This window comes from Momordica charantia (assembly GCF_013281855.1).
Source record: "Momordica charantia cultivar OHB3-1 chromosome 11 unlocalized genomic scaffold, Mcharantia_2.0 BLBB01000011.1, whole genome shotgun sequence".
In the NCBI taxonomy this organism is placed as follows: Eukaryota; Viridiplantae; Streptophyta; class Magnoliopsida; order Cucurbitales; family Cucurbitaceae; genus Momordica; species Momordica charantia.
In genome coordinates, this window is record NW_028275159.1 from 6854080 (window position 1) to 6868867 (window position 14788).

Genomic DNA, 14788 nt, shown 5'->3' on the forward strand with positions numbered 1-14788 from the left:
CTGTTTTTAGAACTTTTTTTTCTTAATTTGCATAGGATTTCAATATGTTTTCTGAAAAACAAAAAATTAAAAATTAAATTGGTTATCAAACCTCCTTCTTTCTCAAAAACTAAAAATAAAAAACCAACAATTGAAAATAAAATGATTATTGTACGAACCTTAATTATAGGGAAATTATATTGGGTAGCTAAACTTTTATAAATATTTACAAAAATATCAACATCTTTCATATTTTGTAAATATGGTAAAATGTTTGAATTTTTATTTTCGGAATTTTTATTATTCTAATATCTGATATACGCCCGATCGATTAAGTCTGATATACGCACAATAGATGTATATCTGACATACGTTTGATATATCTCTGATATACTTCTGATCTACATCTGATGTACCTTTGATATACATCATATGTATGTATTATACATCTAATATACATCTTATGTACCTCTAATTTATGATATACTTAATGATGTACCTGTGTATATCTTATCTAATATATATCCGATGTATCTCTAATGTACATTTGATGTACATCTGAATGTATATCAATGGCATACTAAATATACTTGTAACTGATATCTGATATATATCACTAGATATCAGTAGATCACATATGCATCAATGTTATATATCGATAGATATCATGGTTATATCAATGGTAAATTAGAGGCATAGTAAGTATATATCACAGATGTATCAAAGTTATATTAGTGGTAAATCATGTAATCATATGAGAAGTTATATTAGTATATATCATAGTTATATAAGTGGTAAATGAAAGACATATCAAGTATATATCACATATATATAAGTGTTATATCAATGGCAAATTAAAGACATATCATAGTTATATCAGCATGATAAATAAATATTAAATTATATAATTATATAAGACTTTATATCAGTAGAAATCATAATTATATCATATGTATATCAATGATAAACCATATTAGAAGTTATATTGGTAGATATCATAGATATATCGAAAGTAAATCAATTGGTGTCAATATTATATCAGTGGTATATCAAAGACATATCAATAATATATTATACATATATTAGCGGTAATCAATAAATAGTAAATAATATAAGCATATAAGAAGTTATATTAGTAGATATCATAGTTATACCAATGATATATTAGTTGTATATCAGTAGTAAATCAGATGTATATCAAGTATATATCAAAACATATATATACCAGTGCTATATCAATGGTATATCAATGTTAAGAGGGTAAATTTGACATTTTATTATTAGACATCCATTTTTTCTAAAAATTTTGTTATATTTACAAAGCTAAAATGGAGATGCTAAATTTTGTTATATCAGACATGTTTCACATTATTTTTTAAGGCAATTTGTCTTTATATGTCAGCGGCCATTACTTTCAAACAATTTTCTTTTTAAATATATATACATACACACACATTGAATTATTGGACCTCTCATGATTTGATGTAGGTGCCAACTATCACCTCGTTTTGAATTTTTATTTCTAATTATCTTTTATGTGATTTATAAATCATCTTAATCTTATGAACTCAAAAAATAATAATAATAATTTTGATTTTATCCCATGTGTTGAAATTTGTCACGTCTTTAGTTAGAATTTCTGTACTAATATCACAAATTTACCTATGTTTCTTTGAATTTTAGAATGCAACAATTTAATTATCATAGTTTAAAACTTATAGCCGCCTAATTATTACAAAGGTTCATAGTGAAATATTAATTTAATCTCCATAATTTTAAAAATATATTTGGTCTCTAAAATATTTATTAAAGTATTGACGTACAAGTTCAATATTTAGAAATTTTATTATATCTTGAGGAATTTTTGTACGAAACATTTAAATCATTACAAAGTTTGAATTGCATGTTTTCTTCTTTATAATTATATCTATGTTAAACTAAGAATTGGTGCACCAAACATGTTTTCTTCCTTCAAATGCAATATCAATTATTCATTTAGGTGTACTCAAAATAAATATATATATATATATATATTTAGACAATTTGTCTTTATCGGACCATTACTTTCAAATACATTTCTTTAGACAACTTGTCTTTATCTGTCATGGGACCATTACTTTCGACACATTTCTTTTTAATATATATATATATTTAATATAACATTTAGGGAGAGATTATTTCTTTAGACAACTTGTCTTTATCTGTCATGGGACCATTACTTTCAAACACATTTCTTTTTAATATATATATATTTAATATAACATTTAGGGAGAGATTTTGAACCCACAGCGTCTTGATTAGCTATGTTCGCTTTGATTTTTTTTAATATTTATTTGTAATTATTTTGATGTGATTTATAATCTTAATATTATGGTGAAGTAAAAAAAAACAAATTATAAAAATCTTGATCTTATCATACGTGTTCAAATTTGTCACATTTTTTATTATAATTTCTATAATAATCTCACGAATTTACCCGTCTTTCTTTAATTCCAAAAGTTTCAAAAACTCTTATTTTAATACCTCAAGTAGTCAAAGTTTAACTAAATTCTGGACTCATTGCAATTATTAAAGATTTTGAACGAAAAAAATCAAAAGTTTTTATAAAGAACGGTAAAAATAAGTGGTAGCTGCCAACCATACTCATTCATGATATTTTTCGAATCCATACCCTAATTATTATACTAAAAAAAAGTGATACATTAAATTTACATTTTCCATGGCAATTCTCTAACATTTCTTTCAAATCCTATATATTATTCTCATGAAGCGTAAACTATACATAACCGTTAATCACCAATAAAACAAATCATGTCAATAATTTGAAATATTATTTTTTAAGATTTAGATATCGAATTAGAAATAGAAAAAACTTAAAAATAGTCAATCAAGTTAAATTTATTTTCCTTGAGTTAACCAAATAATTCATCATAAATTAAATTTAGATCACTTTCAACGAATATTCCGAGACGAACATGGAAATTTAGATGAATGAAATTAAAATTATAAGATTAAATTTGAAATCACCCAATTAACAGGGATGAAAAATGAGCTTTTCCCCTAGAAATACGAACGAAAATGCACAAATTTCTTTTCCCCTTTTTATTTTTTTACATTCTCTACTTGGCGAGTGACAATCTTTGAAATTAAAACAAATGGTCTAAATAACTTATCATCCAAAGTTTTACTAAACATTACAATAGAAGAGTCAATTCACTAGAAATTATTTATTTTCCTCTTTTTTTCCCGGACAGACATAAATGAAGGTAAAAAGTATTAAAATGAAAGACAATCGAGTACCACTTCAACAAGAGATCAAACAAGGCTTCTCCCTGCAGTTGATGATGGCTTTGTGCCCGACACCACCCACCACGTTCTAATCGTACCTAGATATGAAAAAGGTTAACCAGATCAGTTGTCAATAATGGACAACCTCATTCCTTTTGAGTAATTGACAAATACATCCAAATCAAAGTTCAGATATATCACGTACCATTTAAGTCCTTTGGGATGCAGTTTGAGAGTAGTTTATTGAAGAATTGTTAGATGGCATGTCCATACAGATAACCTCTGTCTGCTTCTCATTGTCAGTTTGTTTCTGGCTCTGCTGCAACAAAAGGGTCCACATTGCACTCATCTCTGTTCTTGTGTCATTTTATTGAAGAATTGTTAGATGGCATGTCCATACAGATAACCTCTGTCTGGTTCTCATTGTCATTTTGTTTCTGGCTCTGCTGCAACAAAAGGGTCCACATTGCACTCATCTCTGTTCTTGTGTCATTTGGATGTGAAACCAACTCCTTCACAGCAACTTTTCCCTCCAGCATGCTCACCACCGAGGACATGGCAGGCCTTTCTGAAGGAGACACATTGGTGCAGTGGAGAGCAATATTGATCATGGCCATCGCCACTCTATGGTTAAAGTTGGAGCCTAACCTTGGATCTACCAGCTCTATTAAACTGTCTTTCTCTTTTAACTCAAGCGCCTGAAAACGTAGTATTATAGTAGCTCATCAAAATTTTGCTACTCTTTTTTCCCCATTTCATACGTTAATATGACATGATCGTGATAGCAAAACGATAAACTATATCGCAACATGTAAGCAATATATAACGAGGGCAACTTTGGGTTTTAAAGACACTAGAAGTTAGGTATCAGAAATGAAGCGATAAATACAGTTCCTGAGAGTTTAATTTCTAAGCAACCAGAATCTGATAAATTGAGTAGAAGGTTTGGGATGACTTTTGAAAAGAGTGTTTTAAGTGAAACACAATTATTTGAAAGGCATATGATAAAGTGAAGTGCTTGGGATGACTTTTGAAAAATGTTTTTTGAGTGAAAATCACCTATTTGAAAGGCATGATAAAGTAAAGTGCTTTTTTAAGTGAATATCAAATTGGAAAACTGTAAATTGACGTGCCAGGTGAAATGCAATCAAACACAATAAAACTATACTCCCGTAAGAATGAAATTCGTGTTACCCAATCAAGCAGATAAAAGCAATCATCCTTTGATCGGTGACTAGTGTTGCTCCTTCCGCTCACTATTTCCAATGCCACAATGCCAAAACTATAAACATCTGCTTTATCACTCAAGTGGCCTCGCGTTGCATACTCTGGTGCAATATATCCACTGCAAAAGAAATATCTGGAGTAAATAATCTAGAGATTTCCTTTACAGGACAACTAAAATTCAACTCAAAAAACTTCTTCACAAAATTCATAGTGTTTGGGGGTAAAAATGTCTAAGCTTTAACTATAAACAATCCAAAGAAATTTAACTCTGAATTTCTTGACTGAGACTAACTATTTATTAGATAGTTATTATTAAGGGAGATATGTCATTGGTTTGATAACATTGTGGAATCCGTTTGGAGTTGGATAGGCACAAATTGTAAAGAGTTGATCAATTATTACAGAAAGAATAATCTAAGCATAGCGACTCACAAAGTTCCAGCAACTTGAGTACTTATGTGGGTTTCTCCTTCTTCTTCAAGCTTGGCCAGACCAAAGTCGGATATCTTGGGGTCGAGATTTTTATCTAACAATACATTAGTCGCTTTGATATCTCTGTGGACGATCTTCAATCTTGATTCCTCATGAAGATAAGCCAAGCCTTTGGCTATACCAATACAAATTTTCTGTCTTGTTGGCCAATCTAATCTCAATTGCGTGTCTTCTGGTCCTTCAATTCATAATATTAGTGGATATGGTCAATACATCCCGTGTATGAATTCACGAATTGTATTCAGAGTTTTCATAAAGATTACTTGGTCAATAACTTACCAAACATAGCTCGAGCAAGGCAATTATTTTCCATATATTCATACACGAGCAGAAGTTGATTCCCTTCAATGCAACAACCATAAAGTTTAACTAGATTTGGGTGGTGCAAAGCAGATATCATTCCTATTTCATTCACAAACTCGTGCATTCCTTGCCTTGACTTGGGGGAAAGTTGCTTCACTGCAATCATGGTGCCATCCAAGAGGAAACCCTGCATTCCCGTAGAAACACTCACATTAGAACCGTAGAAATCTCAAAAAGAAAAGACTAATATAACCGTTTTGAATTGGGAAAACACCTTGTAAACAGGACCAAAACCACCTTCTCCAATCTTATTGGAATCGTCAAAGTTATTAGTGGCAGCTTTGATTTGCCTTAATGTGAATGAACCAGTTTGCAAATCTAGACCCTTTAAATCTGTACAAGAAGCACGTACAAATGAAAAAACGGTTAACCAACAAAATGTGCCTATTTTACCCCATACCAAAAAGAATTAAAATTGTTAGTCCTCCATGTTTGCCCATTATCCCAGATAAATAGAATCTCAAACTACACCATGCTCGCACTATGAACTCATAATAATATTGCTTTTCTATCAAAACCGATATTTTGATCTTTGAGTACCACAACAATTTGACTTAAAAAAAAGTATCCCAACAATAAGTTTTAACACATAATACCCACAAGTTTACCAGTGAAAACTATATTTATTAAATTACCGTGATGAAGTGTACTTTTCCATCCAAGACAACATCTCCACCATAGAATTCCAAGAACTGAAACTATACCAAGGACGATTGCAGCTACAATTCCAAGTATTGCACCTACTGGTAAGGCACTTCGACCTTCTGATGGAGGATCAAAGTCTGCTTCAAGTGAAGACAGCTAGTGGTAACATAAATTTTTGGTATAATAAGATGATAGAGATGGACAATATATGAACCACCATTCAGTCATATAAAGTACGTGACAAAATATATTAGAAATCCCACGTATATGACATTATCTTTTTGAAATTGGTCAATATGATTTTTTTTTTCTTTTGAGAAAGAGGCAATAAATTTTTTTTGACTCTCGACATACTTTGTCCTAGTACTCATAAAGTCATAATCCTCTTCATTTTCTGGCTGTTTTAGAATTTTGGTTGCACCCTAACAAGAAGGGATCTGAAAAGACTTAATTGTAAAGAGCAGATAACTACAATGACAATCAACTTACCAGGCTCTAGCGAAATGGCTGATATTAGAGGACCATAGACTCCACCGTAAAGGATAGAAAATGTGCCCTTCCCAGCCCAATAAAACCGGATATCGATGGTATTACTAGTAACAGGAATGGAAATCTTCTTTGTGACAGGTTTACCAGCACCACCTGCAGCATCTACAATATTAAAATCCTTCAGCACCAGCCTCCCCTGCAATGTTGGATTTGAAACAAGGAACTTTTTAGCTAATATTGAGAAATATTCATACTTGAATAACGAATTCAATAAGCAGCAGCTTTTTCATGCTAAGTTTTTGGAGTTAAGAAAATATTAGTCTTTTAAGTGGAGAAAGAAATGTCATTGTTTACCTGCACATAAATATCAAAAATGCGTCTTCCAAGGCTGTTAAACGTTTGATCATTTGTTATTGTAATTTCGGCAAAATGGAGGCTTATAGTGTAGTTCCCGTTCCCCATACAATACACATAATACGTAAGAGTCATTGGAGAAATACGAGCAGTCTCATACAGTTTGGAATCTACCATAGGGAGCTTTGATGAATTTGTTTCAAGATAGTTAACTGAAATTCGAGTATCTTTAATTCGAGAATCGTCCAGAAATATTCCAGTGTTGCTGAATGCCCAATTTGTATTACTTGAGACAAACACCTTGCCTGTATCTTCATCCCAATCAAACTTTGTACCATTAATCACTTCTTCTTTCCCACCACAATTTATATGTAGACTGTACACTTCTGCAAAAGATCAACATGCTTTTGCTTATTGATATAACAAAATAAAATATCAGCATGTTTTTTCTCCAACATGTTAAGTTAAAAAAAAGCTGAGATTTAAATGAGATAATATACCAACATCCACCATATTATTAGCTTTTAACATGGCAAAACACATCCATTTACACAATTTACCCATCCCATCCTCTCCCTAGATGAAATCAATCATGCATGAGAAATTTTTACTTGCTCTTGGGACAAGTGTGGTCCGCCAAACAAGAAACAATATTGCTGATACGACAAGATGTTTGCTAGTTAGTATAGCAATGATATGAGTGAAATAGCAACAAATTAAACAAATTAAACTTACGAATTGTTGTCTGATGCAGAGCTCGCAAACAGGTTCCTGCATGAGAAGAGAAACAAAAATGAAACTCTGCATCATTGAAAAGTACATTAGCACAGATAACAATATATTAAAAAGGCACTCTTACGTATTTCGTGATTGACAGTCTGTGGATGGTGGTTTAAATTTATTGTAAGAGAGATCACTGTTGAAACATAGATATTATAAGTTAAATTCAAAACTGGCATACAAAATAAACTTATTTTTCCCCTAAAAATCTCAAGAAATGGTAAGCATCCCAAAGAAAACTTACATGCTTTTTCCACTAAATAGCATCCAATCAGGCACCGAACCATTTAGCAAGTTTCCAGTTAAAAATCTAAACAAGTAAGTATTAGCACAAGTCAGAACATTAAGATACTACCTGACAATATAAATTCTCCTGTTGAATAATGTACTCTGTAATATCACTTGTTACGCAATATGGCATGTTACCAACTTAGTATTATGTAATTAAATTAAAATTTTATATATTATGCATGTTATTAAATCTCTAACATGGTACTTGTGTTTTTTCTTTTTATCTAACATGGTAAAGAGATATTTGGTGTTCGTGTTGTACAATTTGTGGTTCTTAAAACTTAGTATTATGCAATAAGGTGAATGAAAATATGAACTTATAATGAAAGTTTCTGGGAGAGGTTCCTTACATGTTATCTGCTTTTTGAAGAGAGCGAAACCAGGTAGGAATCTGCCCACTTATTCTGTTAAAGCTGAGGTCTCTGCAAGAGATTTTAATCAAAAAGGCATAAGCAACTGAAGGTAGTTGAGCTATCAAAAGAGCACTCAGCTGTCAGCCTCAAAAGGTTGTCAAAATTTTTAGATTAATTTTCTCAAGGCTTTGCCAATTTAATGAAAGTCTGCCAGAATTAGGAAGGTAACTTGATACATGATAGAAAAAGGCAAGGAAAGTGTGTTTTCTACCTTTGCAATTTGATAAACAGTATGAATTTAAAATGAAAATATGAGATTCCAGGCAACACTGATTCAATATGACCATATAGTAAGTCCTTTCCTCAAAAAAATAAAAAAGAAATATACAGTCAATCCAATAACCTCAAGAAATTTTATAGATGCTCGTGATTTTAGAAATGACATGTTTATGAGTAGAAAAAGACAGAGAACTGAAGTGATACTGACAAGAGTTTCAAAGTTGTTGTCATCCCAGCTAAAAATTCGGGCAGCACTCCGATGATGTTGCAACTTCTTAATACTCTGCAGGCAACCAAAAACAAAATTTAAAACTAACTGGTAGATTGGGGTGCTTTCAACAAGTTATAAAGATTGGTCAAAAAACAAAAGTTATAAAGGGACAATGGAACTGACAGATATGAGATATTGGTCAAATTTTTAAGAGGTGGAAAGGGTGATGAAGCCCCATTCAAGTCGCTGATTCTTCTGCAGGATGAAATTGCATGTGTATGTAAAAAAACAGCTTTTCTTTCTTTCTTTCTTTATGAAATAAGAGAGCCATGAAATCAAAGTGTATATACTAACAGGTCGGTTAACTTGGTCAGAAGTCCGATTTCAGAAGGAATAGGCCCACTCAACCCACTTCCCTGAATCCTTCTGTCGTAATTAAATTACTCGGGTGAGATATAATGGATGATTATCATGGTAAGCTTTAAATAAGCGAAAAAGTAGAGAAGCTCTCACATTCTCTCAATATTTTTCCAATTCTGTATGAAACTGGGTATTTGTTCTTCAAAGTTATTGTCATTGATTCGACTGCATTATAATATTGCAACAGAAAAAGAAACAAAAAATTCAAAGTTAGAAGAGATAATTATATGGGAAACAAAACTCAATAAGGTTCAGAAAGCTCACAATGTGATCAATGAGGTAAGCATTCCCAGAGACGTCGGCAGCCTTCCAGTAAAGTTATTCGAGCCAAGAAGTCTAAAAAAACAATATGTATGAAATGTGAATAGAAAAGGATAATAATAATAAAGTAAAATCAAGATTCACGAGTGCTAATAAGCTCTTTACTGAATTTATTAAATCAAAATAGACAACCGACCAACAATTTAAGAGGGAAATGTACAAAAATATAAAATCAAATGGCCTTACAATTTTTCCAAATTCAACAAATTTCCAAGTGTTGAAGGTAACCTTCCTGATAGATTATTGATTTCCAAGTTCCTACGCACACAAATTAACTTTCCATAGAAACATAATTCCTCAAATTATTCAAAAACTGAAATGGAAATTAAACAAATGTCAATGTCAATCATAACAGAACTCACAAAGTTCTAAGAGTAGTGATGTTTCCAATCCCATCCGGAATCGAACCCGTCAACCGATTTCCAAGCAGGACACTGCGATATTTTAGATTTATAATCATGAAAGAAATGATCATAAATTTTGACTGTCACGCACACTGAAAGAAAGTGAGAGAGATTACAGTTCGAGAAGCTTCGTGGAGCCCCATTCTGGAGGAATTTCGCCGCTAAGATAGTTCCAAGCGAGATCACTGAAATAGAAGAAAAATCAAACGAGTAATTGAAGGAGAAAACAGCCAAATTAAAATCCATTGCAGAGAAAATAGAAAGATCAGTACGTACAGTACTTCCAGGTAAGGCAACTTGAAGAGCTGAGATGGGAGCGTGCCTGGCAAACTCTGTGAATTGAGGATTCTGCAGCTCCCAAAAAAATTTCAAAATCAGAGCTCACTACCGATTGGAAAGCCAAAATTCGAGATGGAAGTTTGTTCGAGAAAGCATCTACAAATCATAACCATAACCATAACGTCCATAACTGTTCAAAGTATTTTAGTCCTTTTTTTTTTTTTTTTTTTTTGAGAAAAGATTACAGTTTAGTCTAGATGTTTAAAATATAGTTTTAATATATTATTTTTATACTATTATAAATTTACCAGACATTTTTTTCTATTAAGCGTTAGGAGGAGCCGAGAAAGGAGGGTTACTTTGATAGAATCAACAACAACATATCGACACACTGAAGAGTATTTTAGTGACATTAATAGAAGTTCAACTCTAGACATCTCTTATAACTATTTTTTAAAGATTCGAAGATCAAATTGTCAGTTTTTAAAACTTAGTGACTAAATAAAAACTTATCCTCAAATCCGAAACTGAATGAATTGATAATTTCAGTTTTATCTTTTTAATTTTTTTTAAGGAAAATTTATGATTTTATCGGCCCAAAATAAATGTTATATTAATGCATAACATTGGGACATTTATATACAAATTTTAATAATAAAAAACCCCAAAAATCTCCAAATTTTATTATTTTCAATTTAAACATCGAGTTGAATAAACCGAATAAAAAATTAAGATAGGAAAGTGGCAAATTAATCACTTTCTCAACTTAATTTATTGAACCAATATTTACCACTGAGACGAGTTATAATATTACATTTATCTAAATGCTCATAAAAAATTTTCAAGGAAAAATCTAATATAAAATAAAAAATTGCACCACATATTAATCTCAAATAAGGATTGCAGCACCCATGTGGATCTAATTTGATAAATGATAAGCTCGATAAAACTTGATAAGTTTAGGAGTAAACGTGAAAAGGAAAAAAAAAAAAAAGAAGAAAGAAAAAAAAGCTGCATTTTTTATTTTTCTATTTAATTCCATTTTGGTGGTCAGTTGAGACTTGAGAGGGAGCATACATATGGGTGACGTGGCAGACGGTAGCATTAAGAAATGTGCAATTGCAGGTGACGTTATTTCTGAACTCTGGAACGCCGCCGTTTTGAGAAACCCAACCAAATTGTCCACTGCATGGATCTGCACTGAAATTCCAGTCCCTCTTCCCCAGTGTCTTCCCCACATATCTCAAACCTTCGACTGCAAGATTCTCCCATTGTAGAATATCAGTTCAAAGGTGTCTCTATTTTTACTAAACTTTAGCGAATAACGATTTAGTCTTTAGTTGATAATAATTTGATTTATTTTTAAATTAGTAACAATTTAGTCTTTAAATTTTAGTATATAACATAGTCTTGATAGTTTAAAATGTGTAATAATTTAGTTCTTATAGTAAAAAATCTTATCGAAATTAAGTATCGTATAACGATTTAGCCTTTGTAATTTAAAAATATATTTGGTCACTCAACGGGTTTTTTGATCTATATATATAAGACATTTAACAAAAAAGAAATCACGATAAAGGACAAGATCGTTACAAATATTAAACAACAAGGACTAAATTGTTACCGTAAGTTTTTTCATGGAACAATTACTTACTTCTTGTAGCGTACAACGAAATCCAAGAAAAATAAGAGATCAGTCACGAACAAAAAAATCTCATTTTCCACAGCCTAAATCATTTCGCTCGACGATGATAGGAATCTCACAATAACTCTCTAATTCTCTCCCAGTTTCACAATATTACACGTACCAAATGGCACACTCCTACTGTGATACCGAAACAGGAGAGAGATTTGTGAGAGAGAACTACTCTCCCAATTCAAAATTCAAAATTCAAATCTAAAATTCTAAAATTTAATTTTTGATTTAAATCAATTTAAATTATTGATAAATACTCCACAGTTACATATTAAAGTTTGAGGACTAAGTTGTTAACAGTTTGAAAGTATATGGACTAAATCGTTACAAACTAAAATTCAAGGACTAAATCGTTACTTTAATGAAACTACAAAAACCAAAGACGTTTAACCTAAAATATTTTATAAAAATAGCACAAATGTAAAAGATCTTCGACAATATATTTCATATTAGGTATACAAATTACGTGTGTAAATGGTATATCCTTACTACTTTATATTAGTCTCTCATTCATTTATTTCATTAATGACACACATATATAATATATTGGTGATATACTCCATATTGATATACTTACAAAAAATGGTAAATCATTCTTACACGAGAAAGAAAATATCATATTTACAAATTATTAATGTGTGATAAATTTACGAATCAGATAATTAATTTGGTTACTCATAATAATTTCCTCTTTTTTTTTGGTTTACTTATTTTATATACTAATTTAGAATATGATACACTTAAAAAGAATTATTATATCTAAAATTAATGTAAGTTAATGATTAATTAAGCATGAAGATACTCACCTTCATCAGGAGGTAACAGAGGAGATCCAAAAGCAAGACTTGGAACTGAACAAAGAATGAGGAAAGAAGCAATTATTGTATTTCTAGCTGCCAACATCTTCAATTTTACCTGTTTCAACATAGAGAATAAATACAAATTTAATGTACCAACTATATAAATACTTAGTGCTCAAAAAAGGAGTTTCAGAGACACGCAAAAAATGTCGCTAAAAACCTCAATTTATCGCTAAAACTTTCAACGACAAGAGCCGGTTCGTTGCTGAGAACGTCGCAGATAACTCGTCGTTTAAAGTTTTAGCGACATCGTCGGTCTGTCGCTAAAAGTAATTTTCAGCGACATAATCCGATATCGCTGAAAATAGGTTTTAGTTATTTTTTTATATAGCGACAAAATAAGATAGCTCTAATTCCATCTTCTATTAGTTTTCTTATCTATATTATCCATAGCTTTGAGAAACTTCTTCATGGGTTTTAGTTATTCTTTTAGAACTTCTACACTCTTCAAAAATAACTATAGCTATGATTTGAGACGCAACGTGTTGCGTCTCTCTCGATGGTGTGAGGAACTTGAAAGAATCAGATGTGGCAAGAGCGAGATATATAAAGATTGGTGTTGGGGTAGTAGGAAACAAACACGAGCATGTTAAACGTGAAACTTGTTTTTCTTTCTGAAACTTGGAGATACTTACGAGGGAAATCTCGGGTCACAACTTGTGAGACTCAGTTGGAGGGATTCTCCAAACGAAGAGAAGCGTTTGAATCACCCTTTCTTCCCTATAACCACCATTAAAGTAATAGAAGCTTACATCAAATACAAGAGTGGTAAGTAGACTTTATACTCGAAAAAATTATTCATTTTTAGGGTATTCAATAACCTCAAGGTCCTTAAACTTGAAAGGTACATCCACACATATAAGATAAAGGCTGCAACAAAGTAGATGAAACTTTTCCTTTTCTTTTAAGAAAATAAAGTGAGGGAAGAAAAAGAGAAAGAAAGAAAGGACTTAATACTCTTAATTATTATAAATTGTGAGAAATTTAATAACTACAAATTTTAAAATTTTGTGTTTTTTTTTGGAGTAAATAGTGCTTTAATTAAGATCAACTGCCACAAGGGCGACAAGAGGGGAAGAACTTTCTTGAAGAACATGCATGAAGCTGCAGACATCTAAATCGAGAGCAAGAGCATCGATGTCGTGAATCCAAACCCGTGCACGATCGAGGGTTTCCGAATCACACCTCGAAGAAGAGAAATGACGGTGAGACAGTCCGATTCAATTGTTAAATACGAATAGCCTAGAGAAATTACAAAGTAGAGACCTTCACGAATGGCCAGAAGCTAGTAAAGGTGTGTAAGGAAAATGTTCTGACTGACATCCTGCGGCCAATAAACAGCCAGATTCATCATGAAGAATGGAGCCTAACCCAATCAAATTAGCTCCACACGCAGCATCTCTATTTAATTTCAGCCCTACAGTGGCCGGCCGGACTTTATGGGAAATTGTTGTTCTCTGATGCAGAGCTGGCGTTGGAGAATGGAAAGCTTGTCGAGATGAAACCCAGTACGAGGTAATTCCTTCACTTTTAACAGAGACTTCCAGAATTTGCTTCTATTAAATTTTGTGTTTGTTTTTGAAATTTGGCTAAAAATTCAAATGTGTTTATATGAAAGATGATGTAACATATAAAAAGAATGGTGAGTAATCAAGCAATATAATTTTAAAAAATATAAAATAAAAAATAGAATTATTATCCAAGGAGTTTTGTTTTGTTTTGTTTTTTTTTAAACAATTATCAAAGGGAGCTTAAAGTATTTGTTCGTAGTTTTAAGAAAGAAATATTAAAAATGCTAGCCGTCAATCTATTAATTATTTTCAAATATTGAATTAAAGCTAATAATCCAATGTAACATTTTATATTATGAAAAAATATACTTCAAAAACCTCAAGAAATTATTTTCTAGAAGTTGCGGGGAGTAACTTTCTAAAATGAATCATTGAATTAAGTAGAGTTAAAATAGATATATTGCCATCTTCTTTTTTTAGGCTAAGTATATGCTTTAGCCTCTAATTTTAATATATTTTTAATTTCTTCATTCCTATTATTTAGAC

At 31.4% G+C, this 14788-nt stretch overlaps 1 protein-coding gene across 2 annotated transcripts; it reads right to left on the minus strand.

Annotated features, from left to right (window-relative positions):
- Positions 1-3478: 3478 nt before the first annotated feature.
- LOC111006534 (putative LRR receptor-like serine/threonine-protein kinase At1g07650) lies at positions 3479-12798 on the minus strand. Of its 2 annotated transcripts, none has more exons than XM_088120048.1 (24): positions 12678-12798; positions 11253-11430; positions 10173-10244; positions 10013-10081; positions 9855-9926; positions 9679-9750; positions 9436-9507; positions 9265-9336; positions 9106-9177; positions 8935-9006; positions 8749-8823; positions 8259-8330; positions 7862-7927; positions 7697-7753; positions 7573-7608; positions 7453-7493; positions 6838-7223; positions 6484-6679; positions 5985-6131; positions 5564-5682; positions 5266-5476; positions 4927-5158; positions 4462-4612; positions 3479-3965 (listed from the first exon to the last, which is right to left on the minus strand). In XM_088120048.1, the coding sequence occupies exons 1-24, from the start codon at positions 12796-12798 to the stop codon at positions 3630-3632; spliced, it is 2997 nt and encodes a 998-aa protein (XP_087976174.1). In that variant the 3' UTR covers positions 3479-3629. The 2 variants fall into 2 exon arrangements, with proteins under 2 accessions (XP_087976174.1, XP_087976173.1); XM_088120047.1 differs by having other exon boundaries at positions 4927-5164.
- Between the last annotated feature and the right edge of the window lie 1990 nt (positions 12799-14788).

What these genes read in the sequence shown, in the direction of transcription:
- LOC111006534 (XM_088120047.1), bottom strand. Translation starts at nt 12,798, where the DNA reads ATGTTGAAACAGGTAAAATTGAAGATGTTGGCAGCTAGAAATACAATA. An exon ending in GTCTGCCACGTCACCCATAT is followed by an intron (nt 10,245 to 11,252) that starts GTATGCTCCCTC and finishes TGGGAGCTGCAG; the next exon opens with AATCCTCAATTCACAGAGTT. An exon ending in CTTACCTCATTGATCACATT is followed by an intron (nt 9,337 to 9,435) that starts GTGAGCTTTCTG and finishes ATTATAATGCAG; the next exon opens with TCGAATCAATGACAATAACT.